A 23,976-nucleotide genomic window follows, 5' to 3' on the forward strand; every position below is an offset into this window, starting at 1 on the left:
TTAAGCGTCAACTGCAACAAGTGGGGAACGGAGGACAGAGAGGGAGGCAGAGGGCAGGAGGAGGCAGGGAGGAGGGGGGTGGGATGTTACGCTATAGGTTCGGCAGACTCGTTAATCTCCGCTTTTCTACAATGATTGGCTGAAACTGCTTCACCACGCTGCTGCATCGTGTTATCAGACATGAGTACCGCACACAGAACTCACATGTCCGCAGCTTTTAACGTAGTTTAGAGGGGTGAGTAGTACCAGCGTATTTAGATGTCAAATTGCGTACTTGCTACGCAAAATGCGTACAGGTTGGCAGGTCTGTCGTCATGCAATTATAAAAGGCCTAAAATGAACAGCAGCTGTTTAGACATTCAACACTAAAATCACCTTTGTTTTTCATTTAGTCTATATTTTCCTTGATATACAGGTCTGCCTGTCAGTGAAATGATCTACCTGAGGGTTAATCTCGCGTGCAAGCTCCAGAGCACGCATGTAAGCAGCATCTCCAGTCATATTCTGTTCCACAGAATGACTGACGAGCCCCAAACGACACGCCTCTGTTCCATCCACCACCCGGGCAGCAAAGATCAGCTCCTTAGCAAGAGACACACCAATCACTCTGGGGAGACGCTGTGTACCACCTGCACAGGAGAGGTGACAAACCTGGATGAAACATGGCCTTGACTATGGAGAATGAATTGTGTAAACCTTTGCATAATTTATCAACACCCCGTTAGTATACATGTAAGTTATACAAGTAGTCTCCCATTTGTTACCCCCAACACACACAGTCTACACCAACCTCAGAGAAACTGCTGTAAAAATACCCTATAAACACCTATTCAAGTAAATCATAAATTGATTATTCAGTTTTCTGAGTTGTTTGGTTTTTTGGGTTTTTTTTTTTTTTTGCAAAAACTGTCTTGTTTCTTGCAGACTGCTAGCAAATGCTATGTGGCCTGATGGCAATCTGTAACAGGGGTTTGAGAAGTCTGACCAGCAGCTGCCTGTACTGTTCTATTCAAATAAAAGCAAAATGAATTGAACAAAACTTTTCAAAGAAATAAACAAAGGAGTGTGTACACACACACACACACACACACACACACACACACACACACACACACACACACACACACACACACACACACGTTAAGTATAGATGTGTGCAGACAACCAAAAATGTTTTCAAAAGGAACAAGAAATTAAGAAATAAAATAAAATCCAGCCTTACCTGCTCCAGGAATAATTGCAAGTTTGGTCTCAACTAGCCCCATTTTTGCAGTATTGGCTAAAGAGATCAAAGAGTATTATTATTACATAAATACTACTACTACCACTACTGCTAGGATGGAGGCACTATGATACTAAATAAAATACATCATTACGTATGCCTTCAAAATTCAGTGACAGAAACACAACTATAGTAAAAATATTTGAAAATACTAAGTTCACTTTGTACATAAGCCAAAATAATTTAGAAATATAGTGATTCTAACCAAACTAGTCAATTAAAATGTATTAGAATTAGGTCCCAACACTTACCGAGTATTGCTAATAGAAATAAATATCTTGTCTTTATGCTGTATTCAATTTAATATAGGTTAAAAAGGATTAGAAATCATTGCATTGTGTTTTTATTTACATTTGACTTTTTTGGAATCATGGTTCTGATTGGCTGCAGGGTGTCCGTTAAAAAGTGTTATAGGACACCTATAAAAAAGTTCTGGTCAAAGAGCCTGATTGTTCTAAATTATTGCGCTGGCTCAAACGCTAGTTGGTAACCGTAGCAACAGAAACTCAGAACATACGTTAACATACATTATTTCACAGTGCATTTAATTTTAAATAGTTCGTCACCAGTCTTTCTGTCTTGTTTACCTTACTTACTTACTTACTTGCTTGATACAGAATGAATGGTAGATAATATTTCTTGCAATAAAGACGATTTAGGAAACTATCTGTGGACTTTGATTCTTTGAAACAAAATTTCGCATCATCCTCTGGACACACACAAGGAGCAAGAGGTGCACTTGCCCTCTGAAATGATACTTTGTATCATGTAACATAATGTTAAGCAATCATCTCACTTCCCTCCACTGATTAGGCCTAATATAATAGGTGCGGCCGACCAAGCTGCAGGTTCTGTGGCCAGAGCTGGTTACCTTGGCAACGCGTCACAACGAGAGATATTAAATAGTCCACTCAGCCGCTTCTTGTGAAAAACTTACAATTTTAATGGTAAAAAACAACATTAACGTATTAATATTTGATTTAATATTTCTTTCTTTCGTAAGTGACCATGGTATAAGCGGGATAATGCCCTTTGAGGTGTCCATTATCAGAAATGAATGGAATTCACGGAAGCACGTCGGACGGTTTGTGCCTCCGCGTCGTCCATTCATTTCTGATAATGGACATCTTGTCGGGCATTATCCCTTACTTATTTTACAAAATCCTTCTGATTTCATGGTTCCTCTCCTTTCTACTACAGACTCTTTTCCATTAAAGGCTCATGATATCAGTACTGTAGTAGCTGATAGGTGTTGCACAGATCACAAACATAATCACAAACTTCCAAACAGAGAGGAAGCAGCAGATGAGCCTGGGGATAATCACATCCTGTGGCAAGACAATAAACACTGGCACCTCTCAGGGATGTGTGCTTTACCCTCTGCTAGTCTGTAGGTGATGGTGGACTGTAGGAGGAGCCTCCACCACCATACTCAACAGCACTGTGTCTGCAGAAATGTTGAGGTTTCTGGGATCCTTTATCTTCCAGGACCTATGGTGGGTGTCCAACATAGACTCCACCATTAAAAACTCTAAGCAGAGGATGTACTTCCTTTGCCAGCTCAGGAAATTATGCAATTTGTTGTCTGTTCATCCATCACTGTCTGGTTTGGATCAGCCACCAGACAGGATAGGAACAGCCTACAAGGAACAGTCAGGACTGCAGAAAAATAACACCGTCAATAAATATGAACAGAGTCTTACAGGCAATTCTGATGTCACAAGCAAGGGCCATTTCCAGGCCTCCACCTAAGGCAGCTCCATCAACAGCAGCAATTGTTGGCATCGGCAGGTTTCCTGTAAGAGAAAAGAAGTCAAAAGACAAGAAAATGTACTTATTATGTACACATCATAGGTACCACGGGAGCCCCACAGAAGAACTTGCCCTTTTATTGACTGAAACTGAACATTTGTTAAAAAACGTAAGCCATTGAAGTCAGTCAGACCCAGACCCCTTTGTATTTCTCACAATCCTCCAGGTATTTACACCTATGCATGTCTCAGCCTATAGACCCAGGTTTCAGTGACCATTGGTTGAGTGTGGCCTTTGACCCATGATATCATCAGGTCAAAATAATCTGAGCTCCCATTTATTCTCTCCCTTTTCTCTTTGCCCCTCGGGTGGCTCTCTGACCACCATGTGGAATGCTCAGAACATTTAGATTAGATTAGATTGAACTTTATTGTCATCGTCAGAGTGCCTGTGAATATTCTCATTCATCCAGGTAATTGTAAGCTTCAGGGCATTTAATCATTTGCAACTGGACTTTGTCAGTTTGTCTTGGAAGACGTTTTGCCTCTCATCCGAGCAGGCTTCATCAGTTCATGCGCACCAAACTAGATAGGACAGCTCTAGTCTAATGAAATGGTGTTAGGTTCAAGTATTTATCCTCTGAGTGAGGCCAACCCCCAAAACCAAGGATGGTATCACTCTATTGTGAGGCAAACGATCCCCCATTAAGGCGGGGTAGGGTGCAACCCTTAGGTGTCAACAACAGTTGTCTGCCTCGTTAGTGTCCCATTCTTGTCATTGGGAGGCTCCTTGAGCCATGTGTGAATGGCTTTGTTGTTTATTTTCAGAGGCTAAATTTTTGAATCTCTTTGGAAGAGATGAAAGGACAGCATTGTATGTGGGAGATAGGTGGTGTCTCAGACCTCCCCCTCTGTTCAGAGACGGTTTTTCAACTTTGACATAGATGGCTTCTCTCACTCCTCTTTCAAACCATCTGTCTTCTCTGTCCAGCATATGTACATTTTTATCCTCAAAGGAGTGTGCTTCCTCCTTGAGGTGCAGGTAAACCGCTGAGTCTAGACCTGAAGAGTTAGCCCTTCTGTGTTGTGCCATGCGTCTGCTCAGTGGCTGGTTTGTTTCCCCAATATATAAATCTGTGCATTCCTCACTGCACTGGACTGCATACACCAGATATCCTGCGCATATCCTGAGCATAGTCTGGCAGATGTTGAAGGACCTCAGTCGCTTCAGAAAATAGAGACGACTCTGGCCTTTCCTGTCGAGAGCATCAGTGTTCTTTGCCCAGTCCTGTTTATTGTCAATATGTACCCCCAGGTACCTGTAATCCTCCACAATGTCCACACTGACCCCCTGGATGGAAACAGGGGTCACTGGTGCCTTGGTTCTCCTCAGGTCCACTACCAGTTCCTTAGTCTTTGCCACGTTTCGTTGTAGATGGTTCTGCTCACACCATGTGACAAAGTTGTCCACAGCAGCCCTGTACTCATCCTCCTATTCCTATTGATACATCCAACTATCACAGAGTCATCAGAAAACTTCTGAAAATGGCAGGTCTGCAATAGATGCGGCCCGTGGTGTAGAGGGTGAAGAGGAAGGGAGAAAGGACAGTCTCCTGCGGGGCCCCAGTGTTGCTGACCACTCTGTCTGGCGCACAGTTTTGCAGGCGCACGTACTGTGGTCGGCCAGTCAGGTAGTCCACAATCCAGGATACTAGGGGGGCGTCCACCTGCATTGCTGTCAGCTTGTCACCCAGAAGAGCTGCACAAATGGTGTTAAATGCACTGCAGAAGTCAAAAAACATAACCCTCACAGTGCTCGCCAGCTTGTTCAGGTGGGCGTAGATACGGTTGAGCAGGTAGATGATGGCGTCCTCAAATCCAAGTCGGGTCTGGAGGGGGCCAAGAGTGGCTTGACCATGGGCCAGAGCTTCTACATGACGAGTCTCTCCAGGGTCTCTTAATGATGTGAGAGGTAAATGCCACAGATCTGTAGTCCTTGGAGGCCCTGGGCCGTGGCGTCTTTGGCACAGGAACAAGGCAGGATGTCTTCCACAGCATGGGGACCCTATGGAGACTTAGGCTCATGTCGAAGACATGGTGAAGAACTCCACGCAGCTGGGGAGCACAGGCTTTGAGCACCCTGGGGCTGACACCATCAGGGCCTGGAGCCTTGTTTGAATGTCTCATCAGCTGTCTTCTCACCTGGTCAGCAGTGAAGCACACTGTGGGGGTGACAGGTGGGGGAGGGGTGTAGTCCTCAGGTTGGAGAGTACAGTCAGTCTGGCAGCCGAAGGAGGAGGTGTGAAGAGGGCTCAAACAAGAGGATGGGGGGGGGGGGGGGGGGTGATAGTGGTCGTCCAGGACAGGCAGCAGAGAAGTCAGAAGGGGAGAAGGGGATGAGCCAGGCCTGCAGTGTCAAATCTATTAAAAAACAAATTCAGTTGGCCCTGTCAACGCTGCCTTCAACTCAACTGCCTGTTGTTGGTCATTCTGAGGCCAGTGATGGTCCTCATTCCACTCCAGACCTCTCTCAAGTTGTTCTGCTGGAGTTTCCACTCCAGCTTCCTCCTGTATTTCTCCTTAGCCTCCTTGATTTTCACCTTCGGGGCCCCCTGTATTGTTCTCACCTCCTCCCTGTTACCAGCTCTGAAAGCCCTCTTCTTCTCATTGAGGATGACTTTAATGTCCTTTGTTACCCACGGCTTGTTATTTGGATAACAATGGACAGTCCTGGCTGGGACAGTGGAATCCACACAGAAAGCGATGTAGTCCTTGATGCACTCTGTGAGCCCATCAATGTCCTCTTCATTCGACTCACAGAGTGCCTGCCAGTCTGTCACCCCAAAACAGCCCTGCAGTGTCTCATATGTCTCATCTGCTCTGCTCACTGTCCTTGTGGTCGCAGGCTGACTCATCACCAGAGGCACATAACAGGGATTGAGGTGCACAAGGTTGTGGTCTGACCTACCCAGAGGGGGAAGGGGGGAGCAGCTGTATGCATCCTTGGCATTAGCATACAGCAAGTCCAGGGTTCTCTCCTCTCTTGTAGGACAACTCACAGACTGAGTGAAGTTGGGCAGTGTTGTTGCCTTGGTGACACGGTTGAAGTCACCTGAGATAGCAATGAATGCACTCAAGTGTTGAGTTTGCAGACGGGCTATGGCGGAGTGAATGACGTCACATGCCAACGTCAGGTTGGCAGGGGGGGGGGTGTAAACAGCTATGATAATGGCATGTGAAAACTCCCTGGGCAAATAATATGGCCTGAGCCCAACAGCCAACAGTTCAATGTCTGGGCAACAGATACATTCCTTGATGGTAATATGACCAGGAATACACTGTCGGCTGTTGACTAGAACGGCAAACCCCCCTCCTTTACGCTTACCGCTCTCGGTGCAATCCCGGTCAGCCTGAACAGTCTGAAAGCCACTGATGGAGACGTTGTTGTGTCATGTATGTCCTGGTGCAGCCATGTATGCGACTGCACTCCTGGTAATCCCTCTGACTACTGGCAAGTGCTGTTAGCTCATCTGCCTTGTTTGCCAGCAACCTCTCGTTGCCCATGATGAGAGAGGGGAGACCTGGCTTATACCTCCTCTTCTCCATAAACCTCCATTGTCTCGATCCTTCTCTTTTCCTGTTTCCTGTTTCAGTCCTCCCCTGCATCCTCTGTGTGTTTTCCTCCAGATTTCAGCAGGGATCTCTGATGTTCTGGCCGACAAGCCAGCCGGCCTCAGTGCAATCAGCTGATCTCTGGAGTAAACTACACTAATACTAACACACTAACTAAAATGCAGCCATGAAATCACTGCGCATCAGTGCTGTGTCCCAGTGAAAGTAGTAATTCCGTAGCGAAGAAACAGACCAGAACTCTCTCGACCAACATGTTTGGAGAGGGCACAGCTTCAAGATGTCAGTCATAAAAATACAATCGGTATAGTAAAGAATAGAGCAAAAAAAGTTTGGAAAACTAAGAAAACAAAGAGGAGCAACTGCAACAGATTGCACGCACGGTCGACGCACGCACACTGTGCATACACACATAGCTCCTACTGCTTACTACTTTCAGCTGTATTTCTTGTATGAAAGAAAGATTGAATCAAATTAAGCCTATTATTTTATTATTATTGTTGTTGTTCATGCTCATGCACACAGAACACACAAGGGGAAAACAAAGAAATGTGGGCACATTTTTTTCTGGCACTAATCCACTAACAATTAACTTGAGCACACTATACACACATTTTCTAGCACATACAAACAAGGACACACTGTCCCTTTCACTCTTTAGTAAAGCAATTTAGTTACATATTGTATGTTTTTATTCTTACCTTTTAAATAAATGCTTCTGAATATAGAAACTGGTCTATTTAATACTGCACAAGAGTAAATGCTGCCAACATCGACTATTCAGAACTCCAAAACCCTTCAACTGTAATACTGATATGCTAATTTTGGTTGTAATTATTGATTTAACTATAGAGCTACACAAGAAGCTCCCCATAGTGGCCAGTCTTGGCATAGACGTTTAGTGCATAGTGATGCTGAAGTGTAAATTTCCCCAACTCAAAAAACTGCCACTCAGCGCTACTAACGTTAGGCTAAACTCTGATAGCGCCGTTGAGTAAAAAACTGGGGCAGTGTATGTCCTAAGCTACTCTTGAACAGGCCTCAGTATCCAGTATGGCACTGAGTGACTGCTTTGAAACCACTGACAGGACTGTGTTGTGCTGTCCACAGGGGGAGGACCCTGACAGTCTGACAACCTGCATCATGGACTACATCAACTTCTGTGTGGAAAACACTGTGCCTACCAGGAAGGTACGGTGTTTCCAGGGGTCACGTTAACCGAATATTTTCCGTCGTTGACCGGTTTTTTAAAATGGTGATGGAAAAATCTGAAGGCCATCTGTCATTTTGACAGATTGCAATTGACACCCCTGACCACTTGGTGGCGAGTGAGCATATTAATTAGTTATTGTCTCTCTTGATGCATGACCACGTTGGCTTCACTCGGAAAAATGTCACGGCAGCTGAGTGTCCGAAGTTTCTTAAAAAAGCCCAATAACGATGATGGTGTCGATAAAAGAGGTGAAAAAAGAGGGACTGATGCAGTGGAGGATGAAGGACAAACAAGTAATCAGCCCTCGGTAACTACGGAGAGAGCAAGCAGCAGCAAGGAGGTCAGGAGGGAGTACAGAGTTCAGTGGGAGCAGGAGTTCTCCTGGCTGAGGAGGGAGAATGGAAAAATGTTCTGCGACATATGTAAAAAAGCCAATATGAGTAACGGATTTGTCCGAGGATGCACGAACAAGCAGAAATCAGCATTAACTGACCACCAAAATACCCACAGCCACGTCGAGGCTTCAAGGGTGCTCAACCAGAGTGTGGCTATGATTAAGCATGTGGAGAAATCATAGGTTGCCTGCAACGAGGCATTAAAAACACAACTTAAGGTTGTGCTGCATATGGCTAAAACACTCCGAGCCACTTGTATCCTGATCTGATAAACCTCTTACAGTCTGCCGGCTGTCCAAACCTGCACACACATACACCCACCATGAGACAGTCACTCAGATGGAGGAGGCCTTAGCGAAGACCATAACCAGCAATATTGATGACCGCATCGCCAACAGCAGATATGTTGGAATAATAGTAGATGAAACCACTAATATCACGGTGGAGAAAATGCTAATCACATACCTGACACTTCAACAGAAAGGGGAGCCTGAAACTGCGTTTATCGGCAATTACGCAATTCCCTCTGGCACTGCTGAATGCATCACAGCAAAAATAAAAGAAAAAAAATAAAAGGGCCGTGGGGTCGCTATGGCTCGGGTTGTTGGACTTGGAAGTGATGGAGCGAATGTGATGGTGGGTCGAAAGGCCGGAGTTGCACAGCAGTTGCACCAGAATGACTGTCCCTTCCTTGTTAACATTCACTGTGGTGTGCACAGAACAGCGCTTGCTGCCCGTGATGCCTCCACGGCTGTGTGTCAAGTAAGTGCATATGTTACCACTGTTAATAACATATACACATACTACAAGAATTCCCCCATACGAACATACAGACTAAATGAACTTCAAAAAGAAATGGGGGAACACGACCTGCTGAGCCTAAAACAACCATCGGCTACACGCTGGCTGTAGACCCCACTACGGGTCACAGACCGGTGCAGCTGAACCACTTGTGCAGAAGGAGCGTATGCTGCGAGATTTCCTCCCGCTGAAGCGAGTGCTTGCAGGATCAGGAAACCCCTCGTTCAGAGAGTCTTGCAGACTTCTGATCACTTCACTTGGAGAAATGTTCCCTGATTTCAAAACTTTGGCTAAAGTGGCGCTTGTAATTCCAGTCTCCAGTGTGGCAGCAGAGCGCGGATTCAGCCTCCAGAACAACGACAAAACAGCCATGAGAAGTCGTCTGTCTGAGGCAAAAGTCCAAAACCTCATGACAATAGCCTCTGCAGCAATCCCACTTGAGACATTTGATTACGCACAAGCGGGCACGCAATTCAAGTCCATGCGGACCAGGAGGAAGGTGTGAGACTGCGTTCAGGCCACAGCAGATAAACTGTTCATATTTTAAGTGCAATCGTTTAATTGCATTGTTCATATGTAGCTACTGGGGCCACAGTCAGTGGTTTAGTGGCATAAAGAATATTAATATACAGGCTCGGGAACACCATTGTTGTTGGTAAACACAGTTTGCAAATGACTGCATTCTTTTCTATTTCTGTTTTACACAGCATCCTAACAATTTTTTGTAATTGGTGTAGTACAATGAATTCATCAGTAGTCACCTAATTCTATCATTCTTTGCAGTCTTTACCTAGCTCTGTGATGACTGCTCTTGCTTTGGACACAAAGGATCCCACCTCACTCTGGTGCATCTTGGCCCTCTCCTTCAGGTCAGCACCTGTGCACAGAGACAAAGCATCAGCACCGAGCCATAGGCCTGTGGCTTCCGGGAAATGTAGCAGAGGTGGTCCACTACACAGAGCTTTGGTATCTGCCAAAACTTCAGTATCAAGGTTTCTTGATATAAAGATGAATACAGAATCCTCTCTACTAGATCCATACCTACTAAGCATTACAGAGTCAAGATCTCAGTCTCAAATATTTTACAGAAAATGAAGATGGATTTGCAAAATGTTTACAACTGAAGAACAAGAACTGAAATTGAAAGACATTCCAAACAGCAGATTCAGTCAAAAATCTATCTTATGCAATAAACAAAGGGAGTATACCTGCACAGAAGATCCCAGGGACCAAACTGCATAAAATGACACTGCGCACTTTGTTATTTTTCTTGATATCTTCTACAGCCTCAAACATCTGAAAAACATTTTTGTTTATTTTCAAGAAAACTGCACTTAAATTACATTTCTCAAAATGTCAATTTCAATTCTCTCAATTAAATGTAAAAGTTAATTGATTTTGCCTAACAAAAATAATAAAACGTATCATATTTCAAGATGAACTCAGATATAAGAAACTATGAGATCAGAAAAATAAACCTCAGTTAAGAGGTACAGGAACTTCAGCATTTTCGAAAGATCAACTGACGATTTTCAATACACTGAATTATCATCAGAGTTAAGCTGGAATGAAACTTCTCCAAGGTATATATGGGGTATTATTGGTAAGTATGGGTCGCCAAAGGCTCGCAGAGTGCACACCTTCCAAATCTCAAAGTGTGTCATTTGGCATCTGCACAAGTTGAAAAGAGAGGGAAAGAAATGTCTCTGAGTAATCCCTGTGCACGCTAGCCTACATGCCCCCCAGAGCTTTACTTTTGTTATCACTTGCTAAGTCATCTTTACTAAGTTAAATACAAGGAAAATAGATAGGTACATACCATTTTAACCAGATTTTTGCTTATGGCATTCTTGGCTTTTGGTCGATTTATCCCAACAACAACAATACCTGAAAGACAGTGTGACATTATGGTGATTAACAACACAGACATTAACAACAGGTAATACCATATCTGAATGTAAAGAAGCATGTTTGACATCACAGACAACTGGAAAGCATAAACATTGTCTATGAAGATATGAATACCCATTACTGTCTGTTGTGAGTACAGCGGACGTGCTGAGGTAAGCGTATCGTCTCACTTCCTGTTTCTGGTTGCTGCCTTACCAGTAGTGTGCGTTTGTCGCTCTTGTTCCTCTGAGTGTAATTTGCTCTGTTTTGTTACAGCGGCCTTTTATCCGCGCTCTAGAGTAACATTAGTTCTGCTCAAGCACCCATAAGTCTGTTTATTTAGCGACCGTCAATTTTATTTGTCTACGCGCTTGTCTGCTCTGCTAGCTATACCAACTAAGCCTAGCAGCTAGCGATGGCTTCTCTCTGTCCCTCTCCAGCTCTCTCCTGCTTGGTGTGTCACATGTTTAGCTACTCCTCTGCCTCCTTTAGTGATACTGGTAAGTGTAATAAATGTAGTTTATTTGGTGAGTTGGAGGCGAGGCTTAGTGAATTGGAAGCTCGGCTCCGCACCATGGAAACAAAACCATTAGCTATAGTTAGCCAGGCCCCCGTAGTCGGTGCGGACCGACCAAGTGCAGCTCCGGCTAGCCGTCCCTCGACAGCTCCCGAGCAGCCGGGAAACCAGGGAGGCCGGGTGACTGTTCGAAGGAAGCATAGTCCCAAGCTGAAGCCCACAGGTCACCACCAACCGCTTCATGTTTCTAATAGGTTCTCCCCACTCGGCGACACACCCGCTGAGAAACCAACTCTGATTATTGGCAGCTCCATTTTGAGAAATGTGAAGTTAGCGACACCAGCGACCATAGTCAAATGCCTGCCGGGGGCCAGAGCGGGCGACGTCGAATCAAATTTGAAACTGCTGGCTAAGGATAAGCGTAAATACCGTAAGATTGTTATTCACGTCGGCGGTAATGACACCCGGTTACGCCAATCGGAGGTCACTAAAATTAATGTGTAATCGGTGTGTACATATGATAAAACTATGTCGTTTTACACGCTTCTCTGCGCCTCCATTAGAGCAGTTACCCACCCAACACTCCATAGAGACTGTGTCTGCCCCCCGACCACGTAAACTAAGTAAACCAAAAGTACAGAGAAGAGGAGTTAAACATAAGAATCTAATTAAAATTAGAACAACCTCTGCAATAGTACAACAAGATAGGAGAATTAAATGTGGACTCCTTAACATCAGATCTCTGTCCTCTAAAGCTGTTCTAGTAAATGAGTTAATATCAGACCATAATGTTGATTTATTTTGTCTGACTGAAACCTGGCTGTGTCCTGAAGAGTATGTGAGCCTAAATGAAGCTACTCCTCCGAGCCATATTAATACCCACATTCCTCGAGGCAGCAGCAGAGGAGGTGGAGTTGCAGCCATTTTTGACTCAAGCCTTTTGATCAACCCTAAACCTAAACTCGACTATAACTCATTTGAAAGCCTTGTTCTCACTCTTTCTCATGAGAAATGGAAAACAGTGCAGCCACTTTTATTTGTTGTAGTATACCGCTCTCCTGGTCCTTACTTACTTACTTACTTATTTCAAGAGAGACTTACTGACCTTCTGATATCTTTTGGGGGTCCTTCAGAATCTGTTGGCTGATGCAACACCCTGTCACATGACTATCCATATCCAATTATAGTCATGTATAGCCACTTTATGGCTGTTTCCCAGGAAGGACATTTGAGAATACAAAGATGGGGACAAAAGTATTTCTTGAATAAAAATGTAAATGAGCTTAGTGTTGTTACTATATTTGTAGGTTTCATTACAAACATCAACACAATTATGCCCCAGTACATCATTTATGCTTTTATTAAGATTTTTGACATTTTTAGCATATTTTTGTGCTTAGATTTTTAGCCCGGACGTTATCCAGAAAGGACAGTTTTGTACTTTTGAGCTAAATAACTCCTTGAATTTTCATTTCTTATGCTAAACTCATATGAGTAAGTAAAGTGGGGAGAGTTGAGTAACAAAATGTAGTGTTTTAAAATTTTTATACATTTTTAACATTATAAACATGCCTCGGACACCAGAATTGACATGCCACATCTTTGACCCGTTAACTGAATTATTTTGCGCTTTTAAACATGCCCTTCCCTGGCTACCAGCCGGTTGCCGGTTAAAACGGCTGTCATACCAATCTTCTTCAGTAATATCATCTTGTTTGTTCTCCAAGCATTTTATTTACCTGATACTGATTCTGTTGAATACTCCATGAAAAGGTTATAGAATCTGGATATGTGTTTTTTTACCATTCAAATTATTAATTACCATTTCCTCAATAGTCGACAGAGGAGGTGTGGCCATAACTGTCTTATATTTTGATGCTATAAAGCTTTTTAATTGCAAATATTTGAAAAAATGTTTTTGAGGAACTCTGTATTTATGACAAAGTTGATCAAATCTGAGCAGGATACCTTCTAAATAAAGGCCCAAAACCATCCCAATTCCTTTCTCTGCCCATAATTTGAATCCCCCATCCAATTTACCAGGTTTGAATTGTCCCTTGCCCCAGATAGGAGTAAATTGTGACATAGTTATTGTTTCATCAACAAAGTTATGTGCTGCATACCATATTGATATTGTATTTTTTACAAAGGCGTTTATGTCTGTTTTTTTCAGCTTCTTGATATCCGAGGAATATAAATACTGCTTTATGGGTAAATCTAACACCGATTTTTGTTCAATATTTACCCAAGCAGGTGGTGTGGATGAAGAAAAGTAGTACATTGCAGAACTTAATTGGGTAGCCCAATAATACCATTTAAGGTTCGGGACCTGAACTCCTCCCCTATCATTGGGTAAAAATAATAACCGGAGCCGGAGTCTACCTTTTCTGAAATGAACTGGCTAAATATACTATCAATTGTTTTATAGAAGTTATTTGGTAATGGAAGTGGGAGGGCTTGGAAAAGATATATAAATGTGGGTATAATAGACATTTTAATAGGATTTATGCAACCAATTACTGATATCAGCAATTTAGACCATCGATCCAACTTCTCTGTCACTGCGACTACCAGGGGGTTATAGTTTATGGGGACAATGTCGCCAAGTTTTGGGGCAATCTTAATGCTCAGATATTTAAATCCATTTGTGTGGCCATAAATGGTGTATTTATTTTGGGGTTGAGTCTTTCTTCTTCATTTAAAAATAACAATACTGACTTAGATTTGTTTATTCTGTATCCAGAGAACTTGCCAAAGTTTTCAAGTAAAGCGATTAAATTTGGAATACTGTTCCTCAGGTTTGTTAAGAAAAAAATTATATCATAAGCATACAATACCATATGATGCTCTATGTCCCAAATCCTAATCCCAGGTATATTCCTACGTGTCCTTACTGCGATCGCAGCCTTGCCTAGTTGAGCATTGTAAACTAAAAGGTTTAGAAATCATATTATTAGTCAATATTTCTGCTGTTGGGTTTGTATACAGTAATTTAATCCATTTGAGAAACATTTCTCCTAAACCATATCTAGGAAGCAGATCAAAAAGGTATTTCCATTCTATTCTATCGAATGCTTGGTTAGCGTTCAGGCAGCAATCAGGAAGCTCACAGGCCAAGTTGTATCTCTTGTGCAAACTGTTCAGCATGAAAGACAAGCTGGTGATGATAAGCGAATCAAATCACCTGTCAATGCTGTTAAGAGGCCGAGGAGACGCTGTATAGCATGTCAGTAGGACAACAATGACTGTAATCATTGTTTTAACTGTGGCAGTGAAACACATTGGGCAAAAGGGTGCAGAGTACAGGAGAGACAGAAACCACTGGGAAACGGGCAGAGGTTGTGACTGGGGGATGGGTCATAGCCTCAGAAACAACGTCCCCAAATTACCGAAACCCAAATCTGAACTTACCAACAGAGCCTGTGCACTGACATGTGAGACAGGAAAGAAGGAAAAAACTGCCCACTCGCAACCCATCAGCCCCTTTGAAGTCAAATGTAAGATATAAAGGCCAATCCTCTCACTTATACAACCCTGGTACAAAATGCAAGCAAATTGCACAGCTGGTAGGTAGAAAGTGCTTTGTCTGGTGCAAAATGAATGGTGTTAAGACTCAAGCCCTGTGGGACACAGGAGCACAAGAGTCTATTATGAGCGAGGCATGGAAGTCCCAAAACCTGATGCAAGTCCCTTACCTGGTGCAAAAAAACCCAATCCCATCGGTGCTTTGATACGTGATAATGAGCTTCTGGACTTGAGGGCAGCAAATGGCTCAGAAATCCCCTTTCAGGGTTGAGTTGAGGTTAGTCTCAGTCTGTGTGATCCAAAAGCTTAAACAACAAAGTCTGATGAGATAGTAGTCCCAGTACTAGTGAACAGGGATATAATGCAACGACCCATTATAGGGTTCAATGCCACGGAGGAGCTAATGAGAGATAGAGAGGACCCGGTTCATCTGCAAATCCACCTCGCCACATGCATCTGCTGTGGTTTGCATGAGAAAAAGAGAAGGCAGCCTAAGACTATGTATTGACTACTGGGGGCTCAATAAAAAGACAATCCCAGATAGGTACCTTATACTGCGCATCCAGGAGATACCTGATGGTCTTGGCGGGAATACAACGTACTGGACCAAGGCAAGGCTTACCATCAGGGTAACATTAGTGAGGACTCCAAGAAATTCACAGTCTTCACAACTAGGGCTGGGCAATAAAACGATAGTGATATGTCTCGCGATAGACATGTAATCAAGATCAATAAAAAAATGCGTTCGATAAAACATTCGATAATTTTTTTTTTCTTCGTCGAAAGAAACCTGAAGTTGCAAAGCGAGGTTGGTTGCATGAACAAAGGCACTCGCTCTCAGGTAACCAAGCAACGTAGGGAGTAATCGTTGATCAGTGAGAGAGACACGATAACACGCCAATCATGTAACAGTATCAAGTTCGGTTGCGTCATCTCGTCTCGTGTTTGATGCTCCGCGAGGAGTGAGATGAGAAATAGAAAGTGAGCGCTGCAGTGAGCGAAGAAATTGTCGATAAAACAGGGAAAGTCAGCTCACCAGTGTGGCAGTTTTTTGGATTTAATAAGTCGGGCCGTCGTCAGACCAGTGTGGTCTGTAACTTACTGTCATCCCCACCAAGACTGGTAATACCACAAACTTGTTTAACCACCTTAGCTGCGCTCACTCTTTGGAGCGCAGCTGTATTCGTCAACGTCAAACAACATCTGCAACCGCAGCACCACTGCACAAGCAGCAGACCACCATGCAGAGGTACTCTGCTTCAGTGCCTTATGACAAATCATCTAAAAGACACAAAGACATAACGGAGGCTGTGGCATATCATACAAAAGACATGCTTCCACTGAGCACTGCGGATAAGCCAGATTATAAAAATCTCTTATACGTGCTTTTTAAAAAAAACAGGCTTTAAAACAGGTTTCAGGGCATTCAATCGTTCGTTTGTCTTGGAAGACGTTTTGCCTCTCATCCGAGCAGGCTTCATCAGTTCATGCGCACCAGACTAGATAGGACAGCTCTAGTCTAATAAAATGGTGTTAGGTTCAAGTATTTATCCTCTGAGTGAGGCCAACCCCCAAGACCAAGGATGGTATCACTCTATTGTGAGGCAAACGATCCCCCATTAAGGCAGGGTAGGGTGCAACCCTTGGGTGTCAAAGACAGTCGTCTGCCTCGTTAGTGTCCCATTCTTGTCATTAGGAGGCTCCTTGAGCCATGTGTGAATGGCTTTGTTGTTTATTTTCAGAGGCTAAATTTTTGAAGATGTCTGTAAGAAAGTCATAGAATTCACATTGAAAACCCAACTTGCCCAGCACAACAAAACTAAAGACAGACAAACAAAGAAATTTCAGAACTTGCAGTCAAGACATAACACGTCCAATATGCAATTGCTCACCTGGAGGCAAAAAAGTGAAGACTCAACACAAAATGAGTTACAGAATAGATGGGTTGAGAATTTGTCTGAGTATGAGAGTACTTACCCAGCCGGAGAAGGAGGTTTTAGCTAAAGGATTAAATTTTGCCATGACACCACAACAAGTCCCAATAGTTGATCTGATCACAGCAACAGAATCAGCTATAAAGAAAAACAACCTAACAGAAACAGAAGGTGAACAGCTCAGGTTGAAAGTGTCGGCAGCTCTTTCCAATGCTAAACCTCCCCCTTCTGACCTCACCTATGAGGAAAGAAAAGCCGTGACATCACTGAGCAAGGACGAAAACATCACAATCTTGCCAGCAGACAAAGGGAGATGCACGCTAATTCTAAACACAAATGATTACCAAGACAACATTCTTTCATTAGTCAATGACAGTAACACATACGAATGCCTGAAACGAGACCCAACCAGCGGGTACAAGAGAACAATCATAGAATATCTGCAAAGTTTACAGAAAGATGGAGCCATTGACTGTTTGCAATATCACCGGTTATACCCACAAGAGTCCATCCCGGGCATCTATGGACTCCCGAAAATACACAAAGAGTTGCTAAGTTTGTAGCCAACATCTTAGCACCACTGGTTGGCAAAACGCCACACCACATCCAGAACTCAATGGACTTTGTAAATAAGGTCCAAAATCCAAAGCCAAGATGTGCAAGCCCTCACCGAGCACATTAACTCAGTGGACAAGAACATCAAATTCACTCGAGAGGATGTCAAGGACATGAGTTTGCCTTTTTTGGACTGTGATGTCCACATTGGAGAGAACAGGAGCCTCCATATTGGGGTTTACAGAAAACCTACTCACACAGACCAGTACCTCCTTTTTGACTAACATCACCCACTGGAACACAAACTAGGTGTTATCAGAACCCTCCAACACAGAGCTGATGATGTTCCAACCAGCCAACAGGCCAGAGACAAGGAACACAAACCCCTGAGGGATGCCCTCAAAACCTCTGGTTATCCCAGCTGGTCTTTTGTGAAAAGTTCTGCCGCTTCCAGAAAGAACAGGGTGACAGAGGAAGAAAAGAAAGACAGACAGCATAACATTGTCATTCCATATGTGTCTGGTGTATCAGAGAAATCTTTAACAAACACAACATCCCGGTACATTTCAAAGCTGGGAACACTCTCAGACAAAGGCTGGTGCACCCCAAAGACCGGACACCTCATACTCAGAAGAACAATCTCGTGTATGCAGTCCAGTGCAGTGAGGAATGCACAGACATATATTGGGGAAACAAAACAGCCACTGAGCAGATGCATGGCACAACACAGATGGGCTAACTCCTCAGGTCTAGACTCAGCTGTTTACCTGCACCTCAGAAGGAAGCACACTCCTTTGAGGATAAAAATGTGCATATTCTGGACAGAGAAGACAGGTCGTTTGAAAGAGGAGTGAGAGAAGCCATCTATGTCAAGGTTGAAAAACCGTCTCTGAACAGAGGGGGAGGTCTGAGACACCACCTATCTCCCACATACAATGCTGTCCTTTCATCTCTTCCAAAGAGATTCAAAAATTTAGCCTCTGAAAATAAACAACAAAGCCATTCACACATGGCTCAAGGAGCCTCCCAATGACAAGAATGGGACACTAACAAGGCAGACGACTGTCATTGACACCCAAGGGTTGCACCCTACCCCGCCTTCATGGGGGATCGCTTGCCTCATAATAGAGTGATACCATCCTTGGTTTTGGGGGTTGGCCTCACTCAGAGGATAAATACTTGAACCTAACACCATTTCATTAGACTAGAGCTGTCCTATCAAGTCTGGTGCGCATGAACTGATGAAGCCTGCTCAGATGAGAGGCGAAACGTCTTCCAAGACAAACTGACAAGGTCCAGTTGCGAATGACTGAATGTCCTGAAGCTTACAATGACCTGGCTGAATGAGAATATTCACAGGCTTTTTTTTTTTAAACACACTTGCAATAAAAATATAATTGAATAGTTCATGTATGTTTAGAGTAAGAAGAGTGACTAAAGTTGTTCATATGTCTAGGCTGGTTTTATAGTCCAGTCAATCTTACTGTATTGTCAATCATGTTTTTTTTTTTTTGGATGTTACAGGGGCCCACTCACTGCTCCGCTGAAACCATCACAATTACAATCCAAATAGTTGATTAACATCTCTGGAAATGTAGTTGTAATCTGATTATGAATCAGTTGAAATTGTAAGAGAAATTGTGTAAATGTAACTCCATCAGACTGTATAACGATTTAGGATAGACTTACTTGCTTGATACACATTTAATGATCAGAGTCAATGGTGGATAATATTTCTTGCAATAAAAACGATTTAAGAAACTGTTAGTGGGAATTAGTGGGAATCTTAGGAATCTGTTGACTTTGATTCTTTGAAACAAAATTTCGCATCATCCTCTGGACACACATAAGCGAAAGAGGTGCACTTGCCCTCTGAAATGATACTTTGTATTAGGGATCGACCAAGTATCGGCCTGGCCAATAATATCGGCCAATATTCAGCATTTTTTCAATGATTGGCATCAGCTGTTTTTTCCACCGATAACTGATAAAATTAATTAATGTATTTTAAAATGCGCTCCTTTGGCTCTGATGCAGCTGTCTCTCCGCTCGAGGTCACCTCTCTTGGCTGTGTAACAATGTCCCGCCCACCGCCCACAGAGTGGCTACATGGCACAAGTGAGTCAGTGACAGCCAATCGACACTGAAGCGTCTACATGCACAGACAAGGAGAAGCAGACGACTGCTCTGGTTATCCAGTAGAGATAAGGCGACAGAGTCAGTCGAAGTTGCAAGAAAAACCCTCTATGATGAAGTTTTAAAAACACCACAACCTTATGATTAATTTCAGTGATAACATGCAAGCCCAGAGTTGAAACTTCACCGATCTACTTGTCTAATCACATCAAGCATACGACTTTGTAAGATAAATAGTGTCACACACCAAGAAAAAAAAAAAAAAAAGACGTAACCAAGTGAACATGACCTGAATCTCCTTACCTAACAATAATAAAAAAAAGACATGACGACATACCGGTAGGTAGACTATAGCAAGTATAAGGGAGGAAAACCTGCTGAATTCCGCTGTTTGGCTCTGGAGAAGAAACCGTTCACAACTTCAACAAGGCGTATTTCATGATGACCCACCACTACGTTATAACTGCCGCAACTGCTTTATAGCTGCGGCCAGACGCACAATAATAATATAGGCCCTTTCGGTTACTGTTACTTTGTAGGAACAATAAATCTCCCAGCCCGTGCGGCGGCTCCTGGTTTATCAATAAACAACACCGGAGGTGATTATAGCCTATAAGTTTAACAGTACTGCACGCCAACGTGTCCTTGTTTGTTTACAGTCGCCTCTCCCTCAGTGCTCGTGCTCTCACTACACTATGGTGCAGCAACGTAACTACTGGTGTTAAATGATCGTCTTTTGCCTGTCACTCGTAAAGTCCAGGGATATGAGTCAGGCAGAGAGCACACGTCGAGGAGATTATTCTCAGTGTGTTTTATTTACAATCAATAAATTTACTGTCGCGTCTACAACTCACGTGTTACATTTGCGAAGTACCTTATTCTTATTTATGTAATACGACATACAGTATAAGCACAAGAGTTTACATCTAGCCTACTGTTATGAGATTCAGAATAATAATAATAATAATAATACATTTTATTTATAGGTGCCTTTCTTGACACTTAAGGTCACCTTACACCATCAATCATAAAAACAGACACAATATTAAAAGAAACGATAAAGATAAAAATGCAAAATACAATTTAAATTAGGCAATGCAGCTGTGAACAGAGGGAGTAAGCTAGTTTAAACAGATACGTTTTGAGTTTGGATTTGAAATGTGGTAGTGAGTCTGTGTTATGGAGGTCAGGTGAATATGAATAAAGGAAGAATATGCCTTTATTAATCTAATATATAAATAAATATAATAATAAATAAGGAACTATAGGTGAAAAGTTCTGGGAACCCCTGAAAGTTTAATCTTTATTTACTCATGCTGTTTTATGTAAAAATTTAATCTGGAAAGTAACTACTAAAGCTATCAAATAAATGTAGTGAGCCAAGGTTCCTGCCACCCTCTTTATTGGTTTGCTCTTAATCATTAAGGGAAAGGGAAGGGAATCATTAATTATCACTTTTTGTTTTAAAAATAATTAAACTTAAAGGCATTTCAATTAAGATTTTGTGTTAGTGTTATTTTACAATAAGTTAAGGTCTTTTTTTCAGTGTACACAAAACAAGCAAACAGTATACTGTATTCATTCTAATCTGAGGTGTGTTACTAAATTTTGACACCAAAATTTTAATTTTTACTGCAAACGAATATTGGTTCTAAATATCGGCTATCGGTTTCACTTGATTATTAATAATCAGTATCAGCCCTGAAAAATCCATATCGGTCAATCTCTACGGTTTATTGCATGAAGAGCACTCCCTCCACTCTAGAAACTCCCTGCTCTTTATGTAAACAACCAGGACCTTCGTGATTGATCTCAAACTAACACAGAGTCATAGGAAGAGACATTAGCAGCATTTTTGGGGGGGCTGGAATATAACTTTTGACCACAAAACAGCAAAGGTAAGACATACTGTATGATTTAGCCAAGTTTTTTTTGTGGTACTCTTTGGCTGCCAGCTCCCCGAGCTCATTTTCATGATCATCAGACTGTGTGCTTTCATATGATACCAGGCTTTTGTGGTTTGTGTGAAATGGTGAAATCAGCAGATGATGTTTTCGTTACATGCGTGTATAATTTCTTGGGGTGTGAATTATGTTTTGTTTGGGTGGCAATCCTTGGTAGAGGCTTTTAGCTGAGTTTCTCCCCATCCTTCTGGTATGCTACAAGTTAGGATTGGTGCTTTCTAGCGTAAGCAGTGACCATCTGAAGTGCGCGCATGTCACACTGCCCAGCAAAGTGATTTTTAATTAGTCACAGTAATACCGTATACCTCGGGAAAATGTGGGGAAGGTTTGACGGAATCAAAATTTGGATACCACCCAACTCTACTGGCATGGCAAACTCTAAAACAACTCCCTACCAACCACAAGGGAACCCAGCTGAATGATTTAATCGCACCTTGTTACTGATGCTGCGGACCTTAGATGAGGAGAAAAAGGGAAATTGAAGAGACTATGTGAATAAAGTTGTACACGCTTATAACTGCACAACCAGTGAAGCAACCAGTTACTCCCCTTTGTACTTGCTTTTTGGTAGGAAGCTCTATTTGCAAATTGACTTACTCTTTGGGATAAATGATGAGGAGGCATGTAACTCTCCGCAGGTATATGCTCAAAAGAGGCAACAGCAAATGAAAGAACCACATCACATTGCATCCATAACTATCAAAAAGACAACAGCAAGAGGAAAATCATACTAAGATTGAAAGAGGTACAGTTCAGTCCTTTCTCCGGGTGACCGCGTAATTGTAAGGAATTTGTCAGAGCGTGGATGGCCTGGAAAATTGCCATCATATTGGGAAGGTCAAATACACATTGTGGTCGCTCAAAAGGGGAAAGACCAGTTTATGAAGTCAAGCCTGAACGTGGCACAGGGAGAGGCAGAATCCTCCACCGTAACATGTTCATGCCATGTAATGCTTTGCCACTTGAAGAGCCAGCCCAAAGATCTCTGGCAGGACAAAATCCTCAAATTCAACAGAGAAAGAGACACAAGGAAAATTAAACAAAGAAAACTTCAGAGGACTCCGAGAGCTTGGAAGAGGAGGAACACTACTGGGCTTATAGGCTGAGACACCACCATCATCAGCCTAGGAAGCAAAATGTTGCACTTCCAATCACTCCGGGAATAGAGGGTCAGCCTGAACTTGGTGCTGAACCAGAGGAGTTCGGAATGGAGACTCCAGTGCAAATATGTGTGGACAACAGTACAGGACATGACACTCAAGAGCCGACACTAATAGTTAAGTCTGCAGACCTTCCCAGAAACCAGGAGCCAGAACTTTCTGCAACAAAGCCAAGCAGGTCACAGAGGGAAAGACAGCCTAGAGAAAGACTGACATAATTTTGTCACAGGACAATAAGGACTGAGATTAGCAAAGTGGTTAAAAAGAAAAGGAGAGGCACTCCGGCTTCCTCCCACAGACCAAAAACATGCTCATTAGGTTAATTGGTAGGGTTGGGCAGTAATCTGGTAATAAGGTATCCCGCGGTATCTAAAAATAGCGACGGTATCAGTTTCATTACCGTCATTAAAAAAATGCTGCGCATATAGGTCTATAGGGGTCTAACATAATTGTAGCATCGTCATAACAAATGACGATCTGGTTGAATTTTCACTCGAGAAAAAGGTGACTATGCAAATGTACATGCTAAAAAAATGAACCTGAGCAGTTTTACAGGTGTTTTAACACAGGTATGTCCAGGCGCTCATATGGGCGTGTCTGAGCAGAGTACCGTTATCTCATCCAAGCACACAGAGAAACTCCTCCATTGAAAACACTTTTTCAGCCTTTTTTCTGCTTGCTATTGTTCTTAGCTGTCATAAAAGGACGAAATGCAAATAAAACTGTAAAATAACACTTCGGGCTGCTCATCAGAGTCCACTGTGAGCGCTCTGCTCGTTCATGAGACGGAACGGTGAAACTAACTGCGTGGTTACGCTGATCAATAGCTCAGTGACCCATCCAAATTCACCATAGAAACACCAATGACGATCCAGAAGGAAGTAAGCCCAGAGATAGGTTATTGCATGAAGAGCGCTCCCTCCAATCTAGAAACCCCCTCCCTTTTATGTAAACAAGCAGGACCTTCGTGATTGATCTCAAACTAACACAGAATCATAGGAGGAGACATGAGCAGCGTTTTTTCGGGCTGGAACATAACTTTTGACCACAAAACAGCAAAGGTAAGACATACTGTATGATTTAGCCAAGTTTTTTTTGTGGTACTCTTTGGCTGCCAGCTCGCCGAGTTTTCGTCGCACAGTGTGGAGGCAGTCATCTTCGTGATCATCAGACTCTCTGCTTTCATATGATACCGGGCTTTGGTGGTTTGCGTGAAGTGGTGA

The 23,976-nt window shown here is 42.8% G+C and overlaps 1 protein-coding gene across 3 annotated transcripts in view; it reads right to left on the bottom strand.

Annotated features, from left to right (window-relative positions):
• auh (AU RNA binding protein/enoyl-CoA hydratase) overlaps window positions 1-23,976 on the bottom strand; it is a 37,773-nt gene that overhangs the window by 10,476 nt on the left and 3,321 nt on the right. For 2 of the 3 annotated variants that reach the window (XR_011603424.1, XM_070989302.1), the window contains exons 2-7: window positions 10,892-10,959; window positions 10,281-10,368; window positions 9,863-9,949; window positions 2,986-3,078; window positions 1,223-1,279; window positions 442-629 (exon numbers count right to left, since the gene is read on the bottom strand). Coding sequence is in view for 1 of the 3 variants with exons in the window: in XM_070989302.1 (XP_070845403.1) it covers window positions 442-629; window positions 1,223-1,279; window positions 2,986-3,078; window positions 9,863-9,949; window positions 10,281-10,368; window positions 10,892-10,959 (581 nt within the window). In the remaining 2 variants the exon portion in view is untranslated. Of the gene's footprint in view, window positions 1-441; window positions 630-1,222; window positions 1,280-2,985; window positions 3,079-9,862; window positions 9,950-10,280; window positions 10,369-10,599; window positions 10,689-10,891; window positions 10,960-23,976 lie in introns of those variants that run through there. The other variant, XR_011603425.1, reaches the window with a different exon arrangement.

Source organism: Chaetodon trifascialis, chromosome 20, assembly GCF_039877785.1.
Source record: "Chaetodon trifascialis isolate fChaTrf1 chromosome 20, fChaTrf1.hap1, whole genome shotgun sequence".
NCBI classification, from domain to species: Eukaryota; Metazoa; Chordata; class Actinopteri; order Chaetodontiformes; family Chaetodontidae; genus Chaetodon; species Chaetodon trifascialis.